The sequence below is a fragment of the Eublepharis macularius genome, chromosome 4 (assembly GCF_028583425.1).
Source record: "Eublepharis macularius isolate TG4126 chromosome 4, MPM_Emac_v1.0, whole genome shotgun sequence".
Taxonomy (NCBI): domain Eukaryota; kingdom Metazoa; phylum Chordata; class Lepidosauria; order Squamata; family Eublepharidae; genus Eublepharis; species Eublepharis macularius.
The window spans coordinates 8,010,848-8,031,553 of record NC_072793.1 but is presented as its reverse complement, the minus strand read 5'-3'; the positions used below and the strand labels follow the sequence as shown (position 1 = coordinate 8,031,553).

General features: G+C 46.1%; 1 protein-coding gene across 2 annotated transcripts; it reads left to right on the top strand.

Annotated features, from left to right (window-relative positions):
* The first annotated feature begins 3,500 nt into the window (after nucleotides 1-3,500).
* On the top strand, nucleotides 3,501-19,023 carry SMARCD1 (SWI/SNF related, matrix associated, actin dependent regulator of chromatin, subfamily d, member 1). 2 transcript variants are annotated; one of them, XM_054979007.1, is made up of 13 exons: nucleotides 3,501-3,688; nucleotides 5,650-5,837; nucleotides 9,580-9,622; nucleotides 9,699-9,821; nucleotides 11,079-11,201; nucleotides 12,466-12,582; nucleotides 12,893-12,994; nucleotides 13,586-13,747; nucleotides 13,837-13,934; nucleotides 14,315-14,450; nucleotides 16,447-16,569; nucleotides 16,729-16,830; nucleotides 17,362-19,023. In XM_054979007.1, the coding sequence occupies exons 1-13, from the start codon at nucleotides 3,521-3,523 to the stop codon at nucleotides 17,413-17,415; spliced, it is 1,539 nt and encodes a 512-aa protein (XP_054834982.1). In that variant the 5' UTR covers nucleotides 3,501-3,520; the 3' UTR covers nucleotides 17,416-19,023. The 2 variants fall into 2 exon arrangements, with proteins under 2 accessions (XP_054834982.1, XP_054834983.1); XM_054979008.1 differs by lacking the exon at nucleotides 3,501-3,688 and adding an exon at nucleotides 3,808-3,898.
* The last annotated feature ends 1,683 nt before the right edge of the window (nucleotides 19,024-20,706 follow it).

Here is a 20,706-nt window from a genome sequence, read left to right as displayed (position 1 = left end):
CTAACTAATGACTAATTCAAGCAGCGTCGTGCCATGCAGGGTCAAGGCGAGGAGGGTGTTCCGGGTAGCCAGAGGCCAGTTTGGGTCGGGTCCACAGGAGGAGGCAGACTGCTCAGTGGCCTGCTGTGACCATTTTGCTCAGCACTTTGCAGATCTCTTGCATCGGTTTCAATTTGGACTCAACATTAGCAGTGACAGGGTCAGATGGTGCCAGGGTGCCAACTTGTCCAGTTGTTTGGGATATTTTGCACTTTATTCAGTGTGAGGATGTGGACAGGATCCTTGGTGGTTAGAGGCCTACCACTTGCTTGTATGATCCTTGCCCTTCCTGGTTACTTCTATTAAAAATTGGCACTTCGATCAATGTGGTACAAACTATTGGCACAGTACACATGGGGTCAGTATACCTGAGCAACCACCAACAAATTGTGCCTCACGCTGAGGGCGCTAGTCTTTCTTTAGCCACTATATAGCCAGTAACCTTTTTGAAAGGAGTCTTTCAGCAAAACTCTATTATGAAACAATCTCCCAGAGAAGTACATGTGAGAATCCAGTCATCTTAGGTTTCCCCATTCCAGATTGCTTTGTATTGTCACAGGCCTACAGTCCAGTCCTACTAAGCAAAGTTATACCCTCCTAACTTTTTGGCAGTCAGTGAGTTGAGAAGGGTGTAATTCTGTTAAGGATAGTTTCAGGCAGGTAGCTGTGCTGGTCTGCAGCTGAAGAACAAGATCCAGGTCCAATAGCACCTTAAAGACCACTGTAAAGTAGTGAAAGGAGAATATGGGTTTTGTGTGTGGCAAGAGCTATATGCCAACCTCCTGAAGAGGAACAAGGGAGGTTCCCAGGGAAACAGGCTTAGGCATGAGAATTGGCTTCCGAGGACTGAATATGTACATGTATGTATCAATGCTCAATATTCATACAGAACATGCACTATAGTGGCATCCAATTTAAAAAGCCCACGAACGGTGTTCCAAATCAGCTCTTTGGTTATGTCTATCAGACAGAAGGATCTGGGAATGAGGGCAACATGCAGTCCTGGTTGCATCCACTTCCATCCTCTACCTCTCCTGCCCATTTAACAAATTGGGTACAATGCACAATGCTTAAGAAAGCCACATGTTTATATCTCTGTGTTCTTCTACCTGTGCTGTAATTCACGGCAGGCCCATCTCTTGGGCCTTGTAGATTATTAACATCTCTTAAGAGAGACCAGGAGCCACTCTATGTACCAGCTCCAGTTCTTAAGTGCCAGCATGTGTATTTTCTCTTTGTATGGGTTCTATTGGACTTAGAAAGCAAACTTTCACACAATTGTCAGTTAAGAAAAAAAATTAAAATGTTTTAACAATTAATACAATTATTTTTTCTTTTCTTTAAACAAACTCAAAAGTGCAACAATACAGAAACTTGCAACCAACGTCTTTGAAAACTACTGAAGGTGAACAGTTCAACTTGTCGAATTCCACCAATTGATAAAGAGTCCTTTGCCACAATCCTTCCAACTTGAAGCAGCTGGAACCCAGGCTTCTGCCCTCTTCTTGCAAAAACAATACAATCCCAGGGATAACACCAACCAAGCACAATACTCACACACCACTTTTAGTCATATTGTTCACATACAACATTTCTGATTCAAGGTGATAAGAGCATATTAATTATTATCAAGCTCCCCAGCAGCCAGCTTCTTCCACAGCTGCCTGGCTCTAGCTACTGACTCCGCCCTCCTGGGCTAAACCAATTAGCTGATAGGGGTTACACAAGCAGCACCTATGGATGGGAGAATGACAGTGCAAATCCTGTTGAGAAATTAACCATTCTACCATTCTAGATACTTTGATAGAGAACAGTAAGGTCTCCCCATAAGGGCATTTCTCCAGTAGAGAACAGTGGTGCATTTACTGTCAACACCCAGCATACTTGCCTTTGGTCTAACACTCAGAACCTCAAAACTTGGCATGGCTTGACACCATTAACAAGTCCTAGTTTCTTGCCTATCTTAGAATGAGCTGTTCGCATTTCTCCATCTAGTACTGAAGTATCCTTCAACCATACCAATTTGATAGATTTAGCATCTGTATTCTTACCATGTGCATAGGCATCCAGCCAGCATGCATTGGGTCCTGTCCTCCAATCCGAAAATGAATTTCAAAATTCTTAGAATCTGAGGAGCAAAATGTTTGATCACAGGGAACATAAAAAATGGATGTATTGAAGAGCAGTTTTGTCGGGGCGGGAAGCACAGTGCAGAAGAAGGAAATATTAAATAAAAATGGGGATTTAAAGTCAAAAGGGTATTCCACAAAGCCCTGCACTTCTGCCTCTGTATCAGGTTTATACCAGTTTTACTGGCACAGTTTTCCACATAGAATCCTGGGAGTTGCAGTATGGTGAGTTAGTTGTGAATATTCTGTGAAGGGTCTCTTGTCCTTCATAAAACATCAAAAGTTCTCAAAATCTTATATTAAAAAGAATGTTAAAATCCCGTGGATAGTAGTCATTGACATCCAAACATGAGTATGTACTTACTGGATTGTAAAGAAGCCTTATATTTGTAAAATACCATTCTAAAAGTTCTTTGACATTGTATATCTCCCAATCTTCAGGAATCCTGGTCTGTTAATTTGGTTTCTTCATCCCTATGTTTGCATCCCATTCACCTAATGCACGTTTTGCTCATTCAAATATGTGCTTATCTGTCTAGAAAAGCAGTTGAAACTTGTAGCTCAACATGAATTGGGCGAGTCAATGTTTTCAGGAGCTTTCTGCAGGGACCTGCTCTTATGATCATTCCCTTTTACCAAGTCCCTGCTTTGCACACATGGCCTTAAATGCAACACTATCCTGATACCCTGCAACATCTTATCCAATGCCTGCAACATATCCTGTACTATATTTTAAGACTCTAGAAACCAAATCATGAAACATCTTTCCAGCATTTTTCTTCCTACTAAGCCAGCCAGCCTGTGAAGACTTTCTGAGATGTACAGAAGCCTGTTTTGTGATATTATTATTTTTTTTAATATGAGGGTCTAGAAAATACGCCTTTACTATCTTGAACTGTCTCACAGTCCCGTTTCATATTGACAGATTCAGGTTGGTAACTGTGTTGGTCGGCAGTAGACCAACAAGATTCGGGTCCAGTTGCACCACAGAGACCAACTAGGTTTCCAGGGCACGAGCTTCTGAGAATCAAAGCTCCCTTCTTCTTCAGAGCCTCGACTCTCGAAAGCTCCAGCCCTGGGATCTAGTTGGTCTCTCCAGGGCGCTCCTGGAGTCGACTCGCGCTCTTCCATTTCACAGCGCGCAGGACACCCCGGCCTCCCAACTGCCATGACCGCCCGGGAACAGCAGGAGGCGCCCTCCCAGCGCTGCCTCGGCACGCTTCTCTCTGGCGCCCGCTCTATGGTCCGCCCGGCCGGCGCCGCCTCTATGGTAAGCCCAGCTCCGCCACCCTCACCCCACATCCGCCTCCTCCCCCGCCCGCCCGGCCGCTTTGTGCGCTGAGGGAGGGAAGATGGCGGCGCGGGCGGGTTTCCAGGCTGTGGCTCCGAGCGGCGGCGGCGGTGGCGCCGGGCCTGTGGCGGGAGCGTTAGGGCCGGGCGCGGCTGGGCCTCCGGTTCGAATGGGCCCGGCTCCCGGGCAAGGAATGTACCGCTCGCCTCTGCCGGGCGCCGCGTACCCGGTACCGACTCGGCCCGGCGCGGCGGAGGGGCGGGGCCGAGGGGCGGGGCCGAGGCGTGCGCGAGGCGGGGGGAGGCGCCGCCGCGGAGGGCGGCGAAGGGGCTGATGGGAAAATCCCTCCCGAAAGATGGAGGCGAAGGCGGGCGGCGGCGGCTGCTGCTGAAGGGGCGCCCGCGGGCGAGTTCGGGCGGAGGGAAAGGGGGACATGGGGGTAAGGCCGGGGGGGACGGGGTGGGGGGCGGCGAAGGGTGGGGCTGGGATTAGAGGGGGGACACGCCCAGCGTGAGCGCGGTGAAGGGGGCGGGAGGGAAGTTTCTGTCTTTTATACAGGTCGCTTCTGGTGTTGGTTTAGGGTTGCCAGCCTCCAGGTAGTGGCTGGAGATCTCCCGGAATTACAACTGGTCTCCAGGCCACATAGATCAGTTCACCTGGAGAAAATGGCTGCTTTTGGGGGGGGGGGAGGTGGACTCTATGGAATTATGCCATGCCAAGGCCCTTTCCCTCCCCAAACCCCACTTTCTCCAGGTTTCTCCAGGAATTTCCCAACTTGGAGCTGGCAACCCTATGTTGGTTTGCAGCAGAAGGGCAAGATTTGGGTCCAGCAGCGCCTTTAGCTTTCCGGGGGCGGGGGGTGAGCTTTTGAGAGTCGGAGCTCCATCTTTAAGGTGCTCTTTATTTATTATTTATGTCATTTATAGTCCACCTTTCTCACACAGTTTATACAATCAGTATCAAGTACATTTCAATACAATACCATAAGGTAAACAGATACAAGTTTAAAAAGACATAGCATTAGCAAGGATCCAAGACAGAGCAGAAAAAATACTGGAGCAAAACATAATCAATTCTCGGACTAACATTAGACAACATGGAGCGCTGCTTGTACGTAGGAGTACGTATTTAAAGCAGCAGATAATATATAATGCAAAAATAGTGGTGAAGTCTATGATCCCCAACTCCCTACAACTCCTTGGGTCCGAATTTTGTTTTATACAGTTTTAACTTGGACTCCCCGTAGGGAAAAAGACATGGTTCTTTCTGCCCTGTTTTCTCTTCACAGTGGCTCTGTGAAGTAGCTTAGGCTGAGAGAGAACGACTGGCCTGATGCTGTCTAAGTGACAGGGGATGGCCAAGGATCTAGTGTGATTCTGAATTCGATGACCAGCATATGGGTCGTCATCTGAGGAGCAGGATGCCGTTGTCATGTGGTGGTTTGAGTGTTGTATTGTGGTTGTGGAGTGTGAATTCTTTCAACCTTTTATAGCTGACCAGATCATTGTTGAGTTCTAATGGAAGGGTGTGTGTGTGTGTGCTAAAGTGCATGGTAAGGTAAATGTCACTTATAGTAATAGATACTTGCTTATTTGTTTGCAAACCGTAGGAGTTGCTTCATAACATATCTGGTGCAGTGGAGATTCAAGTTGTGTATTTGTTGAATGTAAAGTAACCTTTAATGTCAGTGGCAATTATGCCAATCGGTATGAGGTGAGGATCCAGGATTGTGAAACATACTGAGGTGGGAATAGAGGGGAAGTCAAGTAGTTAAGCTTATGCAGTTGCTAGATTGAAATGGTAATGCTTTTTCCTGCGTTGTGCCAGCTTTAGAAATGGCACATTTGAGCGTTGCCTTAACTGGGGATGGGAGGGAAGATAACCATTTTTACATAGAAAACCACAAGGGAATGAACGGCCAGCTTCTCTTCTGTGACAAAGTAGGTTTTTTGTGCGTAAGGGAGTTTATTTGTGGAGGCATCTGCAAGCATTTAAGTCTCCATCAACAGGCTGAAGTGCTACAGTCTAGGAGAAGAAATACCTTTTGATTCTGCTAGTCCTGACAGAAGTCGTAAGCGGTTGAGAATGAAATCTCTCTAAGGAAACGAGAGGGCGTTTGTTGAAGGAGAAGTGGGAGGAAATGTCCTAAGCCTCTTCAGAACTAATTTTCCTGTGTGTTCATTTCACCAGCGCCCTGGCATGCTGCCTGGAAGCCGCATGACCCCTCAAGGACCTGCCATGGGCCCTCCAGGTTACGGTGGCAGTCCTTCAGTCCGACCTGGGATGGCTCAGTCAGGAATGGACCAGTCTCGGAAAAGGCCAGCCCCTCAGCAGATCCAGCAGGTTCAGCAGCAGGCAGTGCAGAACCGTAACCACAAGTAAGAGGTTCCACTTCTTTTGCAGGCCTCTCTCAACCAAGATATAAGCCATCTGTTCCTTGGGTCAGGAAGGCGTTAACTTCTTTTGGTTAATTTTCGTCATTGGCTTACCTGAAAAAAATGCAGATAGAGAGGAATTGAGGCTCAGGAAGACTGCTTAGATTGTGAAATGACTGCTTTTTAAACTTAAGAGAGACGGGAGCTTCCATCAGCTATAAACTTGCTTCTCCTTTGGAGCATCTCTATGTGCCATTCGTGCCCTGCTGATTCAGTTCCTGGTTACACTGGGAGACAGCACCAAAGGGAGTTCCATTATTATGTGGGTGTTTGCATACTACTTCTTTAGACTACCTATACACATCATGTGATTTCCCCACATCTGCCACAGGAGCTATATTTGAGAATTCCACATACTGGGTGCAGGTCAGGTTCAGATCTGAAAGTCAAAATTGCCTAGATGTGGAGAGACCCGTGGTTAGAGCCTCCAAAAATTTTTAAAAGGGTGGGCTCTTCTCAAACATGAGCTTTTGCAAGCTCAAGCCCTCACTATCCCAGCAAGACGGAAACATGGTAGGGGCTCCAAGAAACCGATGTGGATGTACAGAGAGCTCCAGAATAAGCTAAGGGAGAAAAAGGAAATGTTCAGGAAATGGAGAGAAGGACAGACCTCTAAAGAGTATATGAGGGTTACTAGGTACTGCAGATCAGCCATCAGAGAGGCCAAAGATCAGGACGAGCTGGGTCTGGCCAGGAGGGCACGCTACAATAAGAAAAACTTCTACAGATACATGAGAAGCAAACACAAGGTAAAAGAGGCAATTGGACTGCTGTTGGGAGTAGATGGAGAAACTCTGATGCAGGACAGAGAAAAAGCAGGCAGGCTTAATGACTTTTTTGCCTCTTGTTTTCTCCCTGAAGAACTCAGGCACATCTAGAGATAGTAGAAAATGTGACAGGACTCCTGAGTGGCTAGTTGACATTGACAGAGAGGTTGTGGAGAGGCATCTGGCTGCACTGGATGAATACAAATCCCCTGGGCCGGATGGGGTGCACCCAAGAGTGCTGAAAGAATTTTCTAGAGAACTTGCAGAACCCCTGTCCATCATCTTCAAGGCCTCCTGGAGGACTGGGGATGTGCCACAAGATTGGAGAAGAGCGAATGTTACCCCAATCTTTAAGAAAGGGAAGAAGGATGACCTGGGAAACTACAGGCCGGTCAGTCTGACTTCTGTTGCTGGGATGATATTAGAGCAGATTTTAAAGGGATCGATCTGTAAGCATCTGAAGGACCACTTAGTGACGTCAGCATGGTTTTATCCCTAACAGATCTTGTCAGACCAACCTGGTTTCCTTCTTTGATCGAGTGACCAGCTTACCGGATCGGGGGAACTCTGTTGATGTGATTTATCTGCATTTCAGTAAAGCTTTTGATAAGGTCCCCCATGACATTCTGATGGGCAAACTGGAAGACTGTGGAGTGGACTATAGGACAGTTCGGTGGATAGGGAACTGGTTAGAGGACCGCACCCAAAGAGTGGTGGTCAATGGCGTTTCATCAGATTGGAGGGAGGTGTCCAGTGGGGTGCCTCAGGGCTCGATTTTGGGCCCGGTACTTTTCAATATTTTTATCAATGATCTGGATGAAGGAGTGGAAGGGCTGCTCATTAAATTTGCTGATGATACCAAATTGGGAGGAGTAGCAAACACCCAAGAAGATAGCATTAAAATTCAACAAGACCTGAATACTCTGGAGAAGTTGGCAGCTGTGAATAGGATGCAATTCAACAAAGATAAGTGCACAGTATTACATCTGGGCCACAAAAATGGGAAGCACAAATACTGAATGGGGGATACACTTCTGGGCAGTAGTATATGTGAAAGGGATCTTGGGGTAAGAGTGGACTGTAAACTAAATATGAGCAGTCAGTGTGACGCGGTGGCAAAAAAGGCTAATTCAATCCTGGGTTGTATCAAAGGGGCCATAGCGTTGAAATCGCAGGAGGTCATAGCCCCTCTCTATACTGCCTTGGTCAGGCCACACCTGGAGTATTGTGTGCAGTTCTGGAGGCCTCACTTCAAAAAGGATGTGGACAAAATCGAGAGGGTGCAGAGGAGAGCGACAAGGATGATCAGGGGTCTGGAGACTGAGCCCTACGAGGAAAGGCTGAGGGCCTTGGGAATGTTTAGTTTGGAGAAGAGGAGGTTGAGGGGGGACATTATTGCTCTCTTTAAATATTTGAAAGGCTGTCATTTGGAGGAGGGCAAGGAGCTGTTCCAGTTGGCAGCAGAGGGTAGGACCCGAAGCAATGGTCTTAAATTACATGCACAAAGGTACCGGCTGGATATTAGGAAAAACTTTTTCACCATCAGAGTAGTTCAAAAGTGGAATCAGCTGCCTAGGGAGGTGGTGAGCTCCCCCTCACTGGCAGTTTTCAAGAAGAGGCTGGACGAATACTTGTCAGAGATGCTTTAGGCTGATCCTGCACTGGGCAGGGGGTTGGACTAGATGGTCTGCATGGCCCCTTCCAACTCTATGATATGATTCTACTTTTGCAGGGCCCTGATTTGAATAGGGGTCATTAAAAGGAAGGAGAAGAGAGGCTAACCCTCACTTTTGCCTCTCTCCCTCAGTGCAGTTTTACAGGTCAAAACTGACAGCACCCCCTATACTATTACTGTCTTCTGTCTTTCTTTTTTTTTGTATAGAAATTTTATTTAAAATGAAAAGATAAAATATAACAATAGAAAGTGCATAAAAACATACAAACAGTACATTGAAATTAATTTGAGACACTCTAACTTAAACAAACAGTAGATTTAGGATTGGTTTACAACTTAAACAAGCACTACATTTGAAATTGGATTAAACTGGTAGAAAAATACAGTCAAAAATTTTAATAACAGAACTTAATTGTATAATAGCTCTCCTTTCTTCTCGGTTACTTATACAAACTTTAATATCAACTATTTTGATTAGTCATTTCCCTGTGTTTTATCCTCTTATCTTTATGCTAAGATACCTCAATTAACCTTAGTTCTGGCCTAAGTCGTCAAATAAAGCCTTCCGTTTTCCCCAAAATTCAGCTATTGGTCTATTAGGTACATAAGTAGTTCATTTGGTCATTGATGCATATTCATAGACTATATTAATCCACTCTGACACCTCAGGGCACATATCTGCTTTCAACCATCTTTTTTCTTCTCCCCCCACATTGTCCCAATGCAGATTTCCACATAGCTTCTGTTAGTATTTAAAAACACTGAGGATATGTCCACAGATCTCCCAGTATCTCGTCTAGTTTGATCAGAGATCCCAAAGACTCAAGAGAAGTACGCGCTTAGTATTTCCTGGCTCTCTTAACTCCCTGGTGCTTCTGAGGAATTGCCTGAGCTTCTGCAGGACACTGATGTAGGAGAATACCAGCCGATGTCAAGATCCCAGTCGGTGGCCGCGTTTCTGTGCATGCTGTGGGACTTTTTTTCAGAGTAAACAGGCCGGTGCTGCAAGTCCCAATATCTAGACATTGGCTTTCAGCTTCATTTGCAGAACTAAAAGAAATCCCAGACCTAAGTCTCGTTTCCTAGATACTTTTTGAGACACCATAGGGAAAGTTCTCTCTAGCACTTTCTGTTCAAGTGGGTCAAATTGTAAATATGTTTCAACATTCTGTCAGATTTACAAGGTGATAGCTCTTTGTCAAGGGTTTAGTGTCTCATTATTCTAATTTGTGTCTCCACACAGTGCCAAGAAGAAGAAGATGGCGGATAAGATTCTACCTCAGCGGGTGAGTAGGGCTTCTGGCACCTGTTGTCCGTAGTGTTTGGGGAAAGCAGCAGCTACACTAACTGCATCTGTTTCAGATCCGGGAGCTGGTACCGGAGTCTCAGGCGTACATGGATTTGTTGGCTTTTGAAAGGAAATTGGACCAGACCATTATGAGGAAACGCTTAGATATCCAGGAGGCCTTGAAACGGCCTATTAAGGTAACAGAGAAGAAGATCCATACACTTGAGCCACATCTGTGCATCTTTCCCACATCAGCATAAAATAAAATGGCTACAGGCAAAACAATGACGTTGTATAACTTACCTTCAAGCATCTGAGGCCTAAATTTAGGCATTGGATAGACACACTGGTGGGGCTTTGAAATAGCATTCTGTATTGCCGTTTGACACTTGTTGCTGCTAAACTGGTGAGACGTGTTCAAATCAAAGACCCACCGTTCAAGTGCTGGAAGAAATTAAACAGGTGGGACGGACTCTGCAAAGTCAGAGGTCCTGAAGCTCCTGTCTGTGGCTTGCCCTTCCTACGCCAACTGAATCAGAAGTTAAGTATGAAGTCCTGCTTTTCCGGCTCAGCTCCCGTCTGCATGCTTGAACTGCCAACACCCAAAGCATGGCTGTACATGGAAGAATTGCACTTCTTTCTAGTGGTGCTGTTCAAATCAGCTACTTCTCCACTCCATCAATGGCTTTTATTTTCCCCCATCCTGCTTTCACTGGCAGCATTTCCAGCCCTATTTTACCTGTTCTGCTTCTTTTCTGCTGAAAATCAACATCCATATTTCCTTTTTTTCCCCTCCCCCTCGTTAACCTGTTAACCATAATCGCAACTTTCTCCAGCTTCTTAGGCCAAATCTGTATCTTGCTATATTGACGCAGGGCTCGTTTCCCTATGACTAATTGCAATGCTGTTTCAGTAAAGTAGTAGAAAGGTGAATGTTTTGGTTCCCTCCTATCAGTGTCTTCCTCTTTGGTGGTTCTTCACTCTAGATCCTATCAGAGTGGCATGTAAAGCGGTCATGCGGAATTAGCTCCCGATCTTCTGTAGGAAGATTCTGTATGAATCATGCTTTAATATTAGTTCTGTTAAAAATCCCAGATTTTCATAGAAAATTATGCAGGTTCCCCTTAGTGAATGGATTTATATGGTTCCTAATTCATAGATTATGGACAAACAGCCTCTAGCGGTTGTTACTGTTTCATCTTTTTTAAAAAAAAACTTGACTTTTTTTCTCAGTTGCAAGCACATTAGAAATGTGCCTGCAGGTACTTTAGAAATTCCTAAGAAAGGATTGAGAGATCTCCTCCAATGCAGAGTTGACCATTAAGGAGTATTGAGGAACTTGTTTTTTGGGTGGTGAGTGGGCTAGTTCTCTGGAGACCAGAGTGGTGGTTGTGGAATTACAGAATAGAATTATTTGATTCTTGGCTTCACAACTAATGTGTGCTCCCTTTCAGCAAAAGCGGAAGCTGCGCATTTTCATCTCGAACACCTTCAACCCAGCCAAGTCAGATGCAGAGGATGGTGAAGGCACAGTGGCTTCCTGGGAGCTCCGTGTTGAGGGGCGGCTGTTAGAGGATGTGAGTGATGGATGGGATGAGCCTGTCCCCATTGGGACAGTTTCCATCTGTAACAGCTCTGAGTTGTTAGCTGTCAATGGTATTTGAACTAAATAAGATGAAGAGTGGCTTATGGGCAGAGTTGTCTTTTTAAGCTAGACTACATATCTGAAGTTGGCTTGTAGTAATACTCTTTAAATGTGGGATACACAATTTATTTATTTATTATGTCAGAACAATCATGTGATTTCCCCGGCCCCCCATTCTTGAATATTAAATCCGACAGCACTCTTTGCTCTTTACCTGGAGAGTCCTCCAGTCCTAGTTATGCAGGTCAATACTCAACTTTTGATTTTTAAATCGATATTCCTTCAAGCTTTAAGCAGCCTTGGTCTTACAACACCAATGACCGTGTCAGCGTCACTGGGGGCGGTCAAAAGAGTCGCTTTCACATAGGCTTTCCCTGCAGAGAGTATTTAGATTTTTCTGAAATTGTTTGTTAGGGGATGACGCTGGGTGGAGGTTGGCAGGTACCTGACTGTTTCTTTCCAAGTAATATACAATCAAATAATGCCTGAAGATACCACAGTGAATTTGACTGGTTAAAAAAAATGGTCAAGTATTTTTAAAGCATTAACTTCATTAGAACAACTAAGAGATGCTTTAATCATCAGCAAATTTGATAGCTTATTAACTTTTAAGGATTTGGGGTAAGACTTCTATAAATTTGAATGATTCCCTGGATACTTCCTGCACTTTCCTACAACACCAGGGTCAGCCTTTTTCAGTGTTGAAAATATGAATAAAACAAAGTAATGGCAACCTTTTTAAAAATTCGACGATATCTGCAATTGCAGCAGATAGCCAGGGTTGTGCTGTTGGGTTTTCTTCTAACAGCTGCAGGGCTACGTATCAAAGAGCCCTCACTCTTGTCCTTGCTGGCAAGTATTACCATAATGAAATTCGTGTCTCCATGTAATATTTACCATACTCAACCATGGTCAATTTACCACTGAGTTGACAATACCCAACCCTGTCTGAAGAAGCCCTTAGTTAGATGACAATGTGAAGTTGGTTTATACTGCATATAGTGAGAGCATCAGTGTCCTAGTCAGTACATAATCTCTTTCTCAGGAGAAAAGACGGCAATATTCTTTTACCACCTTCTGAGTGAGAGGCTCTCTCTCTGTCCTATAGGGGAGAGAGCGGAATGCCTGCCTTTCATTGCTAGGTTGGGTTGCCAAACTGGGGTCCAGTGGCCTCGCTCTTTCTTATCTTTCTGCAGTCTGCTCTTTCCAAGTACGATGCTACCAAGCAGAAAAGAAAGTTCTCATCCTTTTTTAAGTCTCTGGTGATCGAACTGGACAAAGACCTGTATGGCCCAGACAATCATCTGGTGGAGGTGAGACTGTTTGGTATCACTAAAATCCATAATATTGTCTTTGAAACTCATATGTGAAAGTGCTTATTTATTGCATACTTATGCTGCGCTTTCTCCAGGTAGCAATGTACCAATGAACCTGGTTTCCTTTCTCCCCGCTCCGGTAAATGAGGGAGACTAATTAGCTGAGAGCCTGGCCCACAGTTTGATCCCAAATCTCACCAGAAATGTTCAGTCCTAACTAGGGCTAGTTCCCTCTGATACTTTAATCAGTTTCTCAGTGCTTGCCTCTTCTCTTTCCTCTCCCTCCACCCAACCTTTTACTGTCCAGTGGCACAGGACGGCCACCACCCAGGAGACGGACGGCTTCCAGGTGAAAAGGCCTGGAGATGTGAACGTGCGCTGCACTGTCCTCCTGATGCTGGACTACCAGGTGAGCAGAAGCAACCCCCAGAGCAGCTATTTGAGACGGAGGAGAGCGGCAGCCGAGACGTCCGCGGCTACCACGAGACCAGGAAAAATGGGCAGAGAGACTCTTCTTATTTGCAGTGAGACCCTTCTTTGCTGATGCATTTTAAAAAGTGATGGTTGAAATAGTTTATTTCTTTATTTTAATTACAGTCCACTTTTCTTGCTGAGACACAGGACAAGTCAATAAGTCAACAGCTGGGACATTCAGTAAACAAATATAATAGGGCACGGGCTGCAGAAATTTGAAATCAAGCATAAATCCAAACAAACAAAGCAGGATTAAATGTGATGCAGAAACATTTCCAGTAGGAAATCAGCAGACTGTACCCAGTAGAATAGTCTGTAGCTTGTGTCCCTTTCCAGGCCATAGTTCTGTTTCCACCACCAACCCCAGACATGATCAAAAGGATTTTTTGTTCCTTTTCGTTATTTGTTTAGTTTGGGTTCCTTATGTCCCTGCCCTCCTCCCTCCAAAAGCAGCTAATGAAGTAAGAAAATGCTCTTTTCAATTGTATACATTTCTAGTTGTGGGATTCCCCCTCCCCTTTTGCAGCCTCCACAGTTCAAACTAGACCCTCGTTTGGCTCGCCTTTTGGGGATCCACACACAGACCCGTCCAGTGATCATCCAGGCCCTGTGGCAATACATCAAGACTCATAAGCTGCAGGACCCACATGAGCGGGAGTACGTCATTTGTGACAAGTACCTTCAGCAGGTAAAACCAGTGGAGTGGGAAGCAGCTCTTCCAGGAGTGCTCTGAGCTGGGCTCTTGTGAACTGCTTGACCTTGCCTTTCAACCTGCAGATATTTGAGTCTCAGCGAATGAAGTTCTCTGAGATCCCCCAGCGGTTGCACGCTTTGCTTATGCCACCAGAGCCCATCATCATCAACCACGTTATCAGGTGAGGATGCAAGAACTGGAGTTGACCTTGCCTTGCCCACCGAAACCATTGTAGCACATGGAGTGGGAAATCCCTGAGTCTGGTCTTGTGTCCATTATAATCTCAGTAGATAGCCTTAGGCAAGCCTGTCTCCTTTGTACTTGCAAAATTGGGATAATGTTACTGACCTGCCATATGGGGTTAATGTAAGGATTAATGTGCGTGAATTGTGCAATAAACAGAAGCATTCTAGACCACTTCCAGGGAGGGAAGAACTTAGGCAGGCTGGATTTTTTGACATGGAGGAACTCCTTGTCAGCAGCCTAAACAGCTGTCCCCTCAATTGCTGCACTGAACCAAACTCTGACTATGGTGTATGTCTTGCTGCCCCACTCCCCCAGCGTTGATCCAAATGATCAAAAGAAAACGGCCTGCTATGACATTGATGTGGAGGTGGATGATACTTTGAAAACCCAGATGAATTCTTTCCTGCTCTCCACGGCCAGCCAGCAGGAGATAGCTGCTCTAGACAACAAGGTGAGAGCGCCTGGAGGTGATCTTTTATACCTTGAATACTCTTGGAGTTGTGTAGCAAAAGGGATCTCAGACTGCCTGCGAGAAGTCGGAGAAGGAGCAGCATATCACACCACCTGCCAAGCAATGTATTCTGATCAAAGTTTGCCAGGACCTTGGGTAATAACAAGCCATTAAAATAGCACATACCATCAAACAAACCAATTTCAAAATGAAGGACCTCAGTTCTAACTATAACGTTCAGTGATTTACAGAACTGGGAGTTCTAGATTCTTCTAGAGCTGTGCTTTCGTGTGATGAAGAGCCCCTTGAGCTTCAAAGTGGTCAGTTGTTTCCCATGACACCCTTTGATAGTAAAGTGCCATTACCCACCCACCGCCATCAATCGGCAAAGCTGCACAGCTGGACCAGGCATTAAGGAGATGCATTGGGAAGCTCCACTCCAAACATTTCAGTTAAATATTCCTCTCAAACCTCTTCCAAAGGAGGCAATACTACCCCCACCTCCCAACAGGCAGTAGCAGGGGCTGTGATTATCTTCATGTTGACATGAAATTCTGGCAACATGAAGGCAGAGTATAGGTGCAAACCCCAACTCTACCTGGTTACTATTTTAAAGAGAAGCGAGTGGCTTATTGATTACTTCCCTTCAGTTTGTAGGGATGAGGTTCCCCAGCCCATGCTTGTCGCTTCAGTTACCTAAGCAAAAGTACCATGGAATCCCCCTCAGAGTGCTGAGCCCTCACATGGCTGATGAAAGAACAGACTAAGCCCCATACCCTGTCAACTTCACCAGTCAGTCTGGGAAGTATTAATTAAGATTTGAGTATGTCAGTTCCATAATGTATATATACGCTGTAAAGGGGGAAGATGCATAGTACTAAGAGGTGGAAATGGGGTCAGGGATACATGCATGATGGTGCCCAACATCCATTAAATACTGTTCTCACCATTTCATTGAAAATGATCTGTTTTAATGTATCAAGAAACAAATCACTGCTTGATGAGGTGCTGTGGCTCAGAGACAGAGCACCTGCTTTGCATGCAGAGTGTCCCAGGTTCAATTCCTGGCATCTCCATTTGAAAGGATCCAGTGATTGGTGATGGGGAAGACCTGCATGTGAGCCCCTGAAGAGCTGCTGCCAATTTGAGTCAACAATACTGGGCATGATGAACCAAGGGTCTGATTTAGTATAAAGCAGCATTATGTATTTATGTAGTCTCTAACAGGCAGAACTTTGATGTTGGCTACAAAAGAGTTAACAAAGGATAACCAGGGAGATCTTATTTTTATACCCCCTCCCCCCCCCCAAAAAAAAACATTCAGGGTGGCTGTGGCAATTCTGAAAACCTAGTCGGCCTTTCCGTAGTCGTAGTCGGCCTTTCCAAGACTGTCATTTCGTTGTCATAAAGAGCTTGAAACAAAGCAGATTCTTAGTAGGTTTCACACTCCAGGACAACAGTTAAAGGATCCACCAATTTATCCAGGAGAGAATGAACTTGGAGGGGTTGATATACTTGAAGTGGCATCTGAAACATCTGGGTCAGCCAGATGTTTTTGTCATAATAGAGGAGTTCACCCAAAGTAGCCAGCTGGTTACATCTATACACACATTACTTAGAATTGAACTCCATTCAGCTTAATGATACTTACTCCCTAGTAATTGTGCTTTGGATTTCAGCCTTCCAGCGCAGCCCTGTGGAGAATTACATCACATCCACTGCTCTTAATGGGCTTAGACTGGAGTGACTCTGCATGGAATTGTACTGTTAAGTTTCATTTCAGTGTAAAACTCCAATCTATTGGCATAAAGTGTCTCTCCCCTCCCCACACCCCAACTAAGAGAGAGGTTTTAGCACGGGGAACAAACAATAACCCTCTTCTGTGTATGAAACTCTAGCAAGATGGTGTGAAAACCAGCCAGTCTGGATGAACTTCAAAACTCTTTTGTAGCAGTGTATAGTTACACCCCTTATTTGTTGCATCTCTACGTTGCAGATCCACGAGACAATAGAAACCATCAACCAGCTGAAGACCCAGCGGGAATTCATGCTGAGCTTTGCTAGAGACCCCCAAGGCTTCATCAATGACTGGCTGCAATCCCAATGCCGGGATCTGAAGGTAAGAAGCTAGGGAGGGAGAACCTAAAAACGGATTGCTTGGGTGTTGTTGGGCCTTCAGTCAAAAGACTGTATCTCTTCCTGCATCAGAAGGGAGAAGGAAGTTCTGCTGCAGGCTGAGCAAATGAGTAACTGGAGACGCTTTTCCTTTCCCCACTAGACTATGACAGATGTTGTTGGGAACCCAGAAGAGGAGCGCCGAGCAGAATTCTATTTCCAGCCATGGGCTCAGGAGGCCGTGTGCAGATACTTCTACTCTAAGGTAAAACATCTTGTCTCTTGGGATCTTCCAGTGATCAAGGTGATCCAGTGATCAGTGATACAACCCTCATCTCAAGCTGGGATCATAGAATATCAGTCCCTCAGCTCTGTAGGGATATCTCCATCCTGGTTGTCCATATAAATGTCCCTTCTCAAGGCACTGTTGGCATGAAGGTATTATAATAAAGTGGAGCCACTGGAGAACTTCCATGATACTCCATATTGTGTTTTTTTTTCTTCTTTTGGTAGCCAGAACTTGCCAATATGCAACATTTGTTTATCAGGTGAAGCTGTAGGGCTCAAGGAACACTTAATACAACAAACACTTGCAAATGAGAGAGCGCTGAATGAGCAGAGGCACTTCCTGGTGCAGCTGCCGCATGTTAGATGTAGAGCGTCTGGTTAAAAAGGCTGCTGCTGGGTTTGTGCTTTTCATTACTGGCTCCTTCTGCCTGGGAGACATCCAGGATTCCTGGGAGTTGCTGTTCTCACTATCTTTGTGCTAAAGCTGTCATTTTGCCTTCTCTCGCAGGTTCAACAGAGACGGCAAGAGCTAGAACAGGCTCTGGGAATCCGCAACACATAGAGGGGCCTGCCAATCCCCTCGCTAGCAGGTCTCGTGGCTACCAAACACTGCAGGGATTCACTGCTCAGGCCTACGCCATTCCCACTCCAGCACAGAACCTACCACTGCTCTCCCATCCTATCCACCATCATCTCTTCTCTGCTGCTGTTACTCTCCTCTGCTTTGAGGGGGGGAATGTAGTCAGCAGGCAGGCCAAAGGTCTTGCATTTCAGCCTGGCCTCCTTCCTTTGATCGTTGCCTTCAGAGCCCCAGGGCTCTCCCGTCTCGGCTCTAGCTGAACCTCTTCTGTGCTCAGGACAGTTTCGGTTCAGAGCCTTGCAAGCTCAGGACCTCCTTGCCAATCCCGAGATGGCCCCCCACCCCACCTCCCCCAGAGCAGTGGTGTCGGACAGCTTTTCTGCACATCAGCTCTGGATCTTGCAAGTGGGCACAGGTCGGGGGCTGTTCCGTTTCCCCTCTGATCTGACCACTGAGCAGTGGTCAGGCACCACTGCTGTGAGTTTCAAATGCCTTCTGGTCTTTTAAGGGGTGAGGAAGGTTGTGCTGGTGCATCTGTTGGGAGAGGATGCATTCCCCCCCCTCTTTTTACGTGACTCTCCCACTGGGAACCAAAACACAGCAAAGCTGGCATAAGTCATGGCGGCCATAAGTCATGGCGGCCTACCTGTCTTGCCTGATTTTATTTTGGGGACTTTTTTTCATTGGGCAGGTAGAGCTGTCGGGCTCTGGGACTATTGCTGGGCTGTAGTGGTGACCCAAGGTCACCACTTTTTTAAAAAAAAAAAGCATCTCCATCCCAGCCCTTTATTTCTTCTCCCTCCCATTGATTCTCTGGATACACAGAAGTTGACCGAAGAGGCTCCTCCAGGCTGCACTTGCTCTCGTTCCGCCTCCCTCAGCTGACCGGCATAGAGCAGGTTTCTGGGGCAAATCATAAGATGGGAAATGGGGGGGGCGGGGGGGGCACCAGCAGGTGTCCTTGACGTGGAGAGACCACAGCTTAGATGCCGATCAGCAGAACAGGCCAGCCTCACATCTAGCGTGTATTTCTTGGTCTTGGGCACCTGCTGAGTTTTGGCAGGTTGGAGGGAAGGATCTTTCTGCTGAACTGGTTTTGGGGACTGTAATGCAGCTGGACAGGTCCCAGCTGCTTGTATTCTGACACTAGCTGCAAAAAATCAAGTTACTGACAAGCCCCCCAGCTGCCTCTTAAGCGAGGCTGGGGACTGCTTTAAATTCAGGAGTCCGGGTGGCCCTAATCCTTAGTGTGTGCGTCCGTGTTAAGAGGTGGAGACTCTCTACCCTTTCTGTCTTGTTTTTTCCACATGAAAGGCCACCTTGCCCTATTACCTGCTCTTTCCCCCGCTTTAAAGTACCAGGGAATAGAACCCTTGTGCCCTCTGTAGCTGCCACAGGCTCTCGAGGCAAGTATAGATGAAGGAAGCTCAGAGACTGGCTGGCTGGCTGGCAAAGTGTTGTTTTTAACTGCTCCCTTATTATGCTTTGTGTTTGTGGTCCCTCCCACCCATTCCCCTTGGACCAAATTTTTTTTGTACTGTATCCTTTTAGATGTCACCCAGTTTTAAATAAAAGCTGCCTCTAAGTGAAGGTGTTACCTGTCCCTTTGTACTTCATTTCTGACTTTTTGCTAGGTGCCAAAAGGGGAAGAAGGGCTGCATGCCAGTGTAAGTGCCGTGGCAAAATAAAATATCTGATCAGTTTCTCCTTCAGGCTTTCCTAGGGAGGTTGATGATTTTTTGTTCAGTAACAAGACAGGCAAAATCCACAACTAGGATCCCTTCAACTGTTGTCCATGTACTTGAGCATTCCACTAAAGCCGCTAAGGCGAGGGGTGTGTGACCAGAGGGCACCCTTCCTAGAAGCCAGGGATGGCACTGCGTCTGCCGAGCGGTCTCCCGCTCCCCCCTTCACACGGCCATACTCTCCCTTCCCTTGATGAAGAGAGCCATTTCCCAGCCCTTTGGAAGGGAAGATTGTCATTGCTGTCTGTGTCTGGAGTAAACGTAGTCTTGGAAGTGCGGGGGCAGGGGGGGTGTTACTTGTGTCCACATGGACTCTTGGTGAGAAAGTCAAGCTTTTGAGGGGGTATGGGGTGGGGACTGTGCAAATGTTGGGAATCTTGATTCCTGTTCATCACCCTTCAGTCATCACCCTTCAGTCATCTCCTCCCCCCCCCCCCAAATCCATCCCTTTATGTGCCCTGGCCCTGTACAGTGATTTAAAAACTTGATTTCTTCATGGTGAAATGTGATCTTGGGGATAAAAAGAATCCACCAAGATCCATTGGGTAAATCTTTGTGTACCTCCTTAGTGCCCACAGAGTCCCTAACAAGGCACCTGCATTCCTGGGAATTAAGTTCTCAGTAGTGAACGTACAGCACTCCTCGAATCAAAAGCCCTCTTAGTGGACTATCAATAACCTAAACAGTGTGTAACATGTAGCACCATTCTAGGCTGAGTGTTGGCTGCCCCTGTGCTGTTTGGAGGACTCTTCTACAGTGTAACAGTGGTTGTCTTTATATTTGCTTCTCGTGGTCTACAGCATTTTAAGAACTAAACCTTACTGGAGGCCCTTCATTCTGTAAGGTAAATGACCAGTGAATGTCTTGAATTTAAAGGCTTTGGAATGTAGACTTGGAAGGTGTCTGAAGGTCATCTTTTCGACACCTTTAAAACAAGGGGGGGGATTCTTCATGTAGTGACACGCTGGCTTCCATCAGGCAAACTCTGGTCTATGCATGCAGCAGAATTGAGATAGCGTAGCACTCGAAGCTCCCTTCAAATGTAAAATGAGCATTACGCAGCAACCCTTGTCCTTAATAACCTTGTGCCTTCTAGTTAGGGGAGGGGGGCATGTGAAGGAGTGCTCAAGTGGTGTTCCCCCCAGCTGTAGTCAGTAGTACTAGCTATTCTACTGTGTGCAGTTTGTGCTAAGGGGGAGGCAAGTTGCATCACCGTGAAAACTGATCTAAAGAAAACCAGTTCCCCACACATCTCACTTAGCTCTTGCCAAAATAGAGGCTCCTGTTGTGGATGTAGCGATAGATGCTCCGTCTAACTTCTGCGTACAGGCCTCTTGCCTGATTGGTTTCTGCAGATGCAGAAGGATGTTGCCTGCTCATTTCCCTTAGATCAGTGATCCAGAGCTTGGTGCTGTGATTACATTTTCTCTCTCCCAAGGATGCCTATAATGAGGTTGTTTTGTTCTATGCTTACACAGTGCTTAGGAGTCAAGTTAGGCTGAAGGAAGGATGTTCTTGACAATGATCT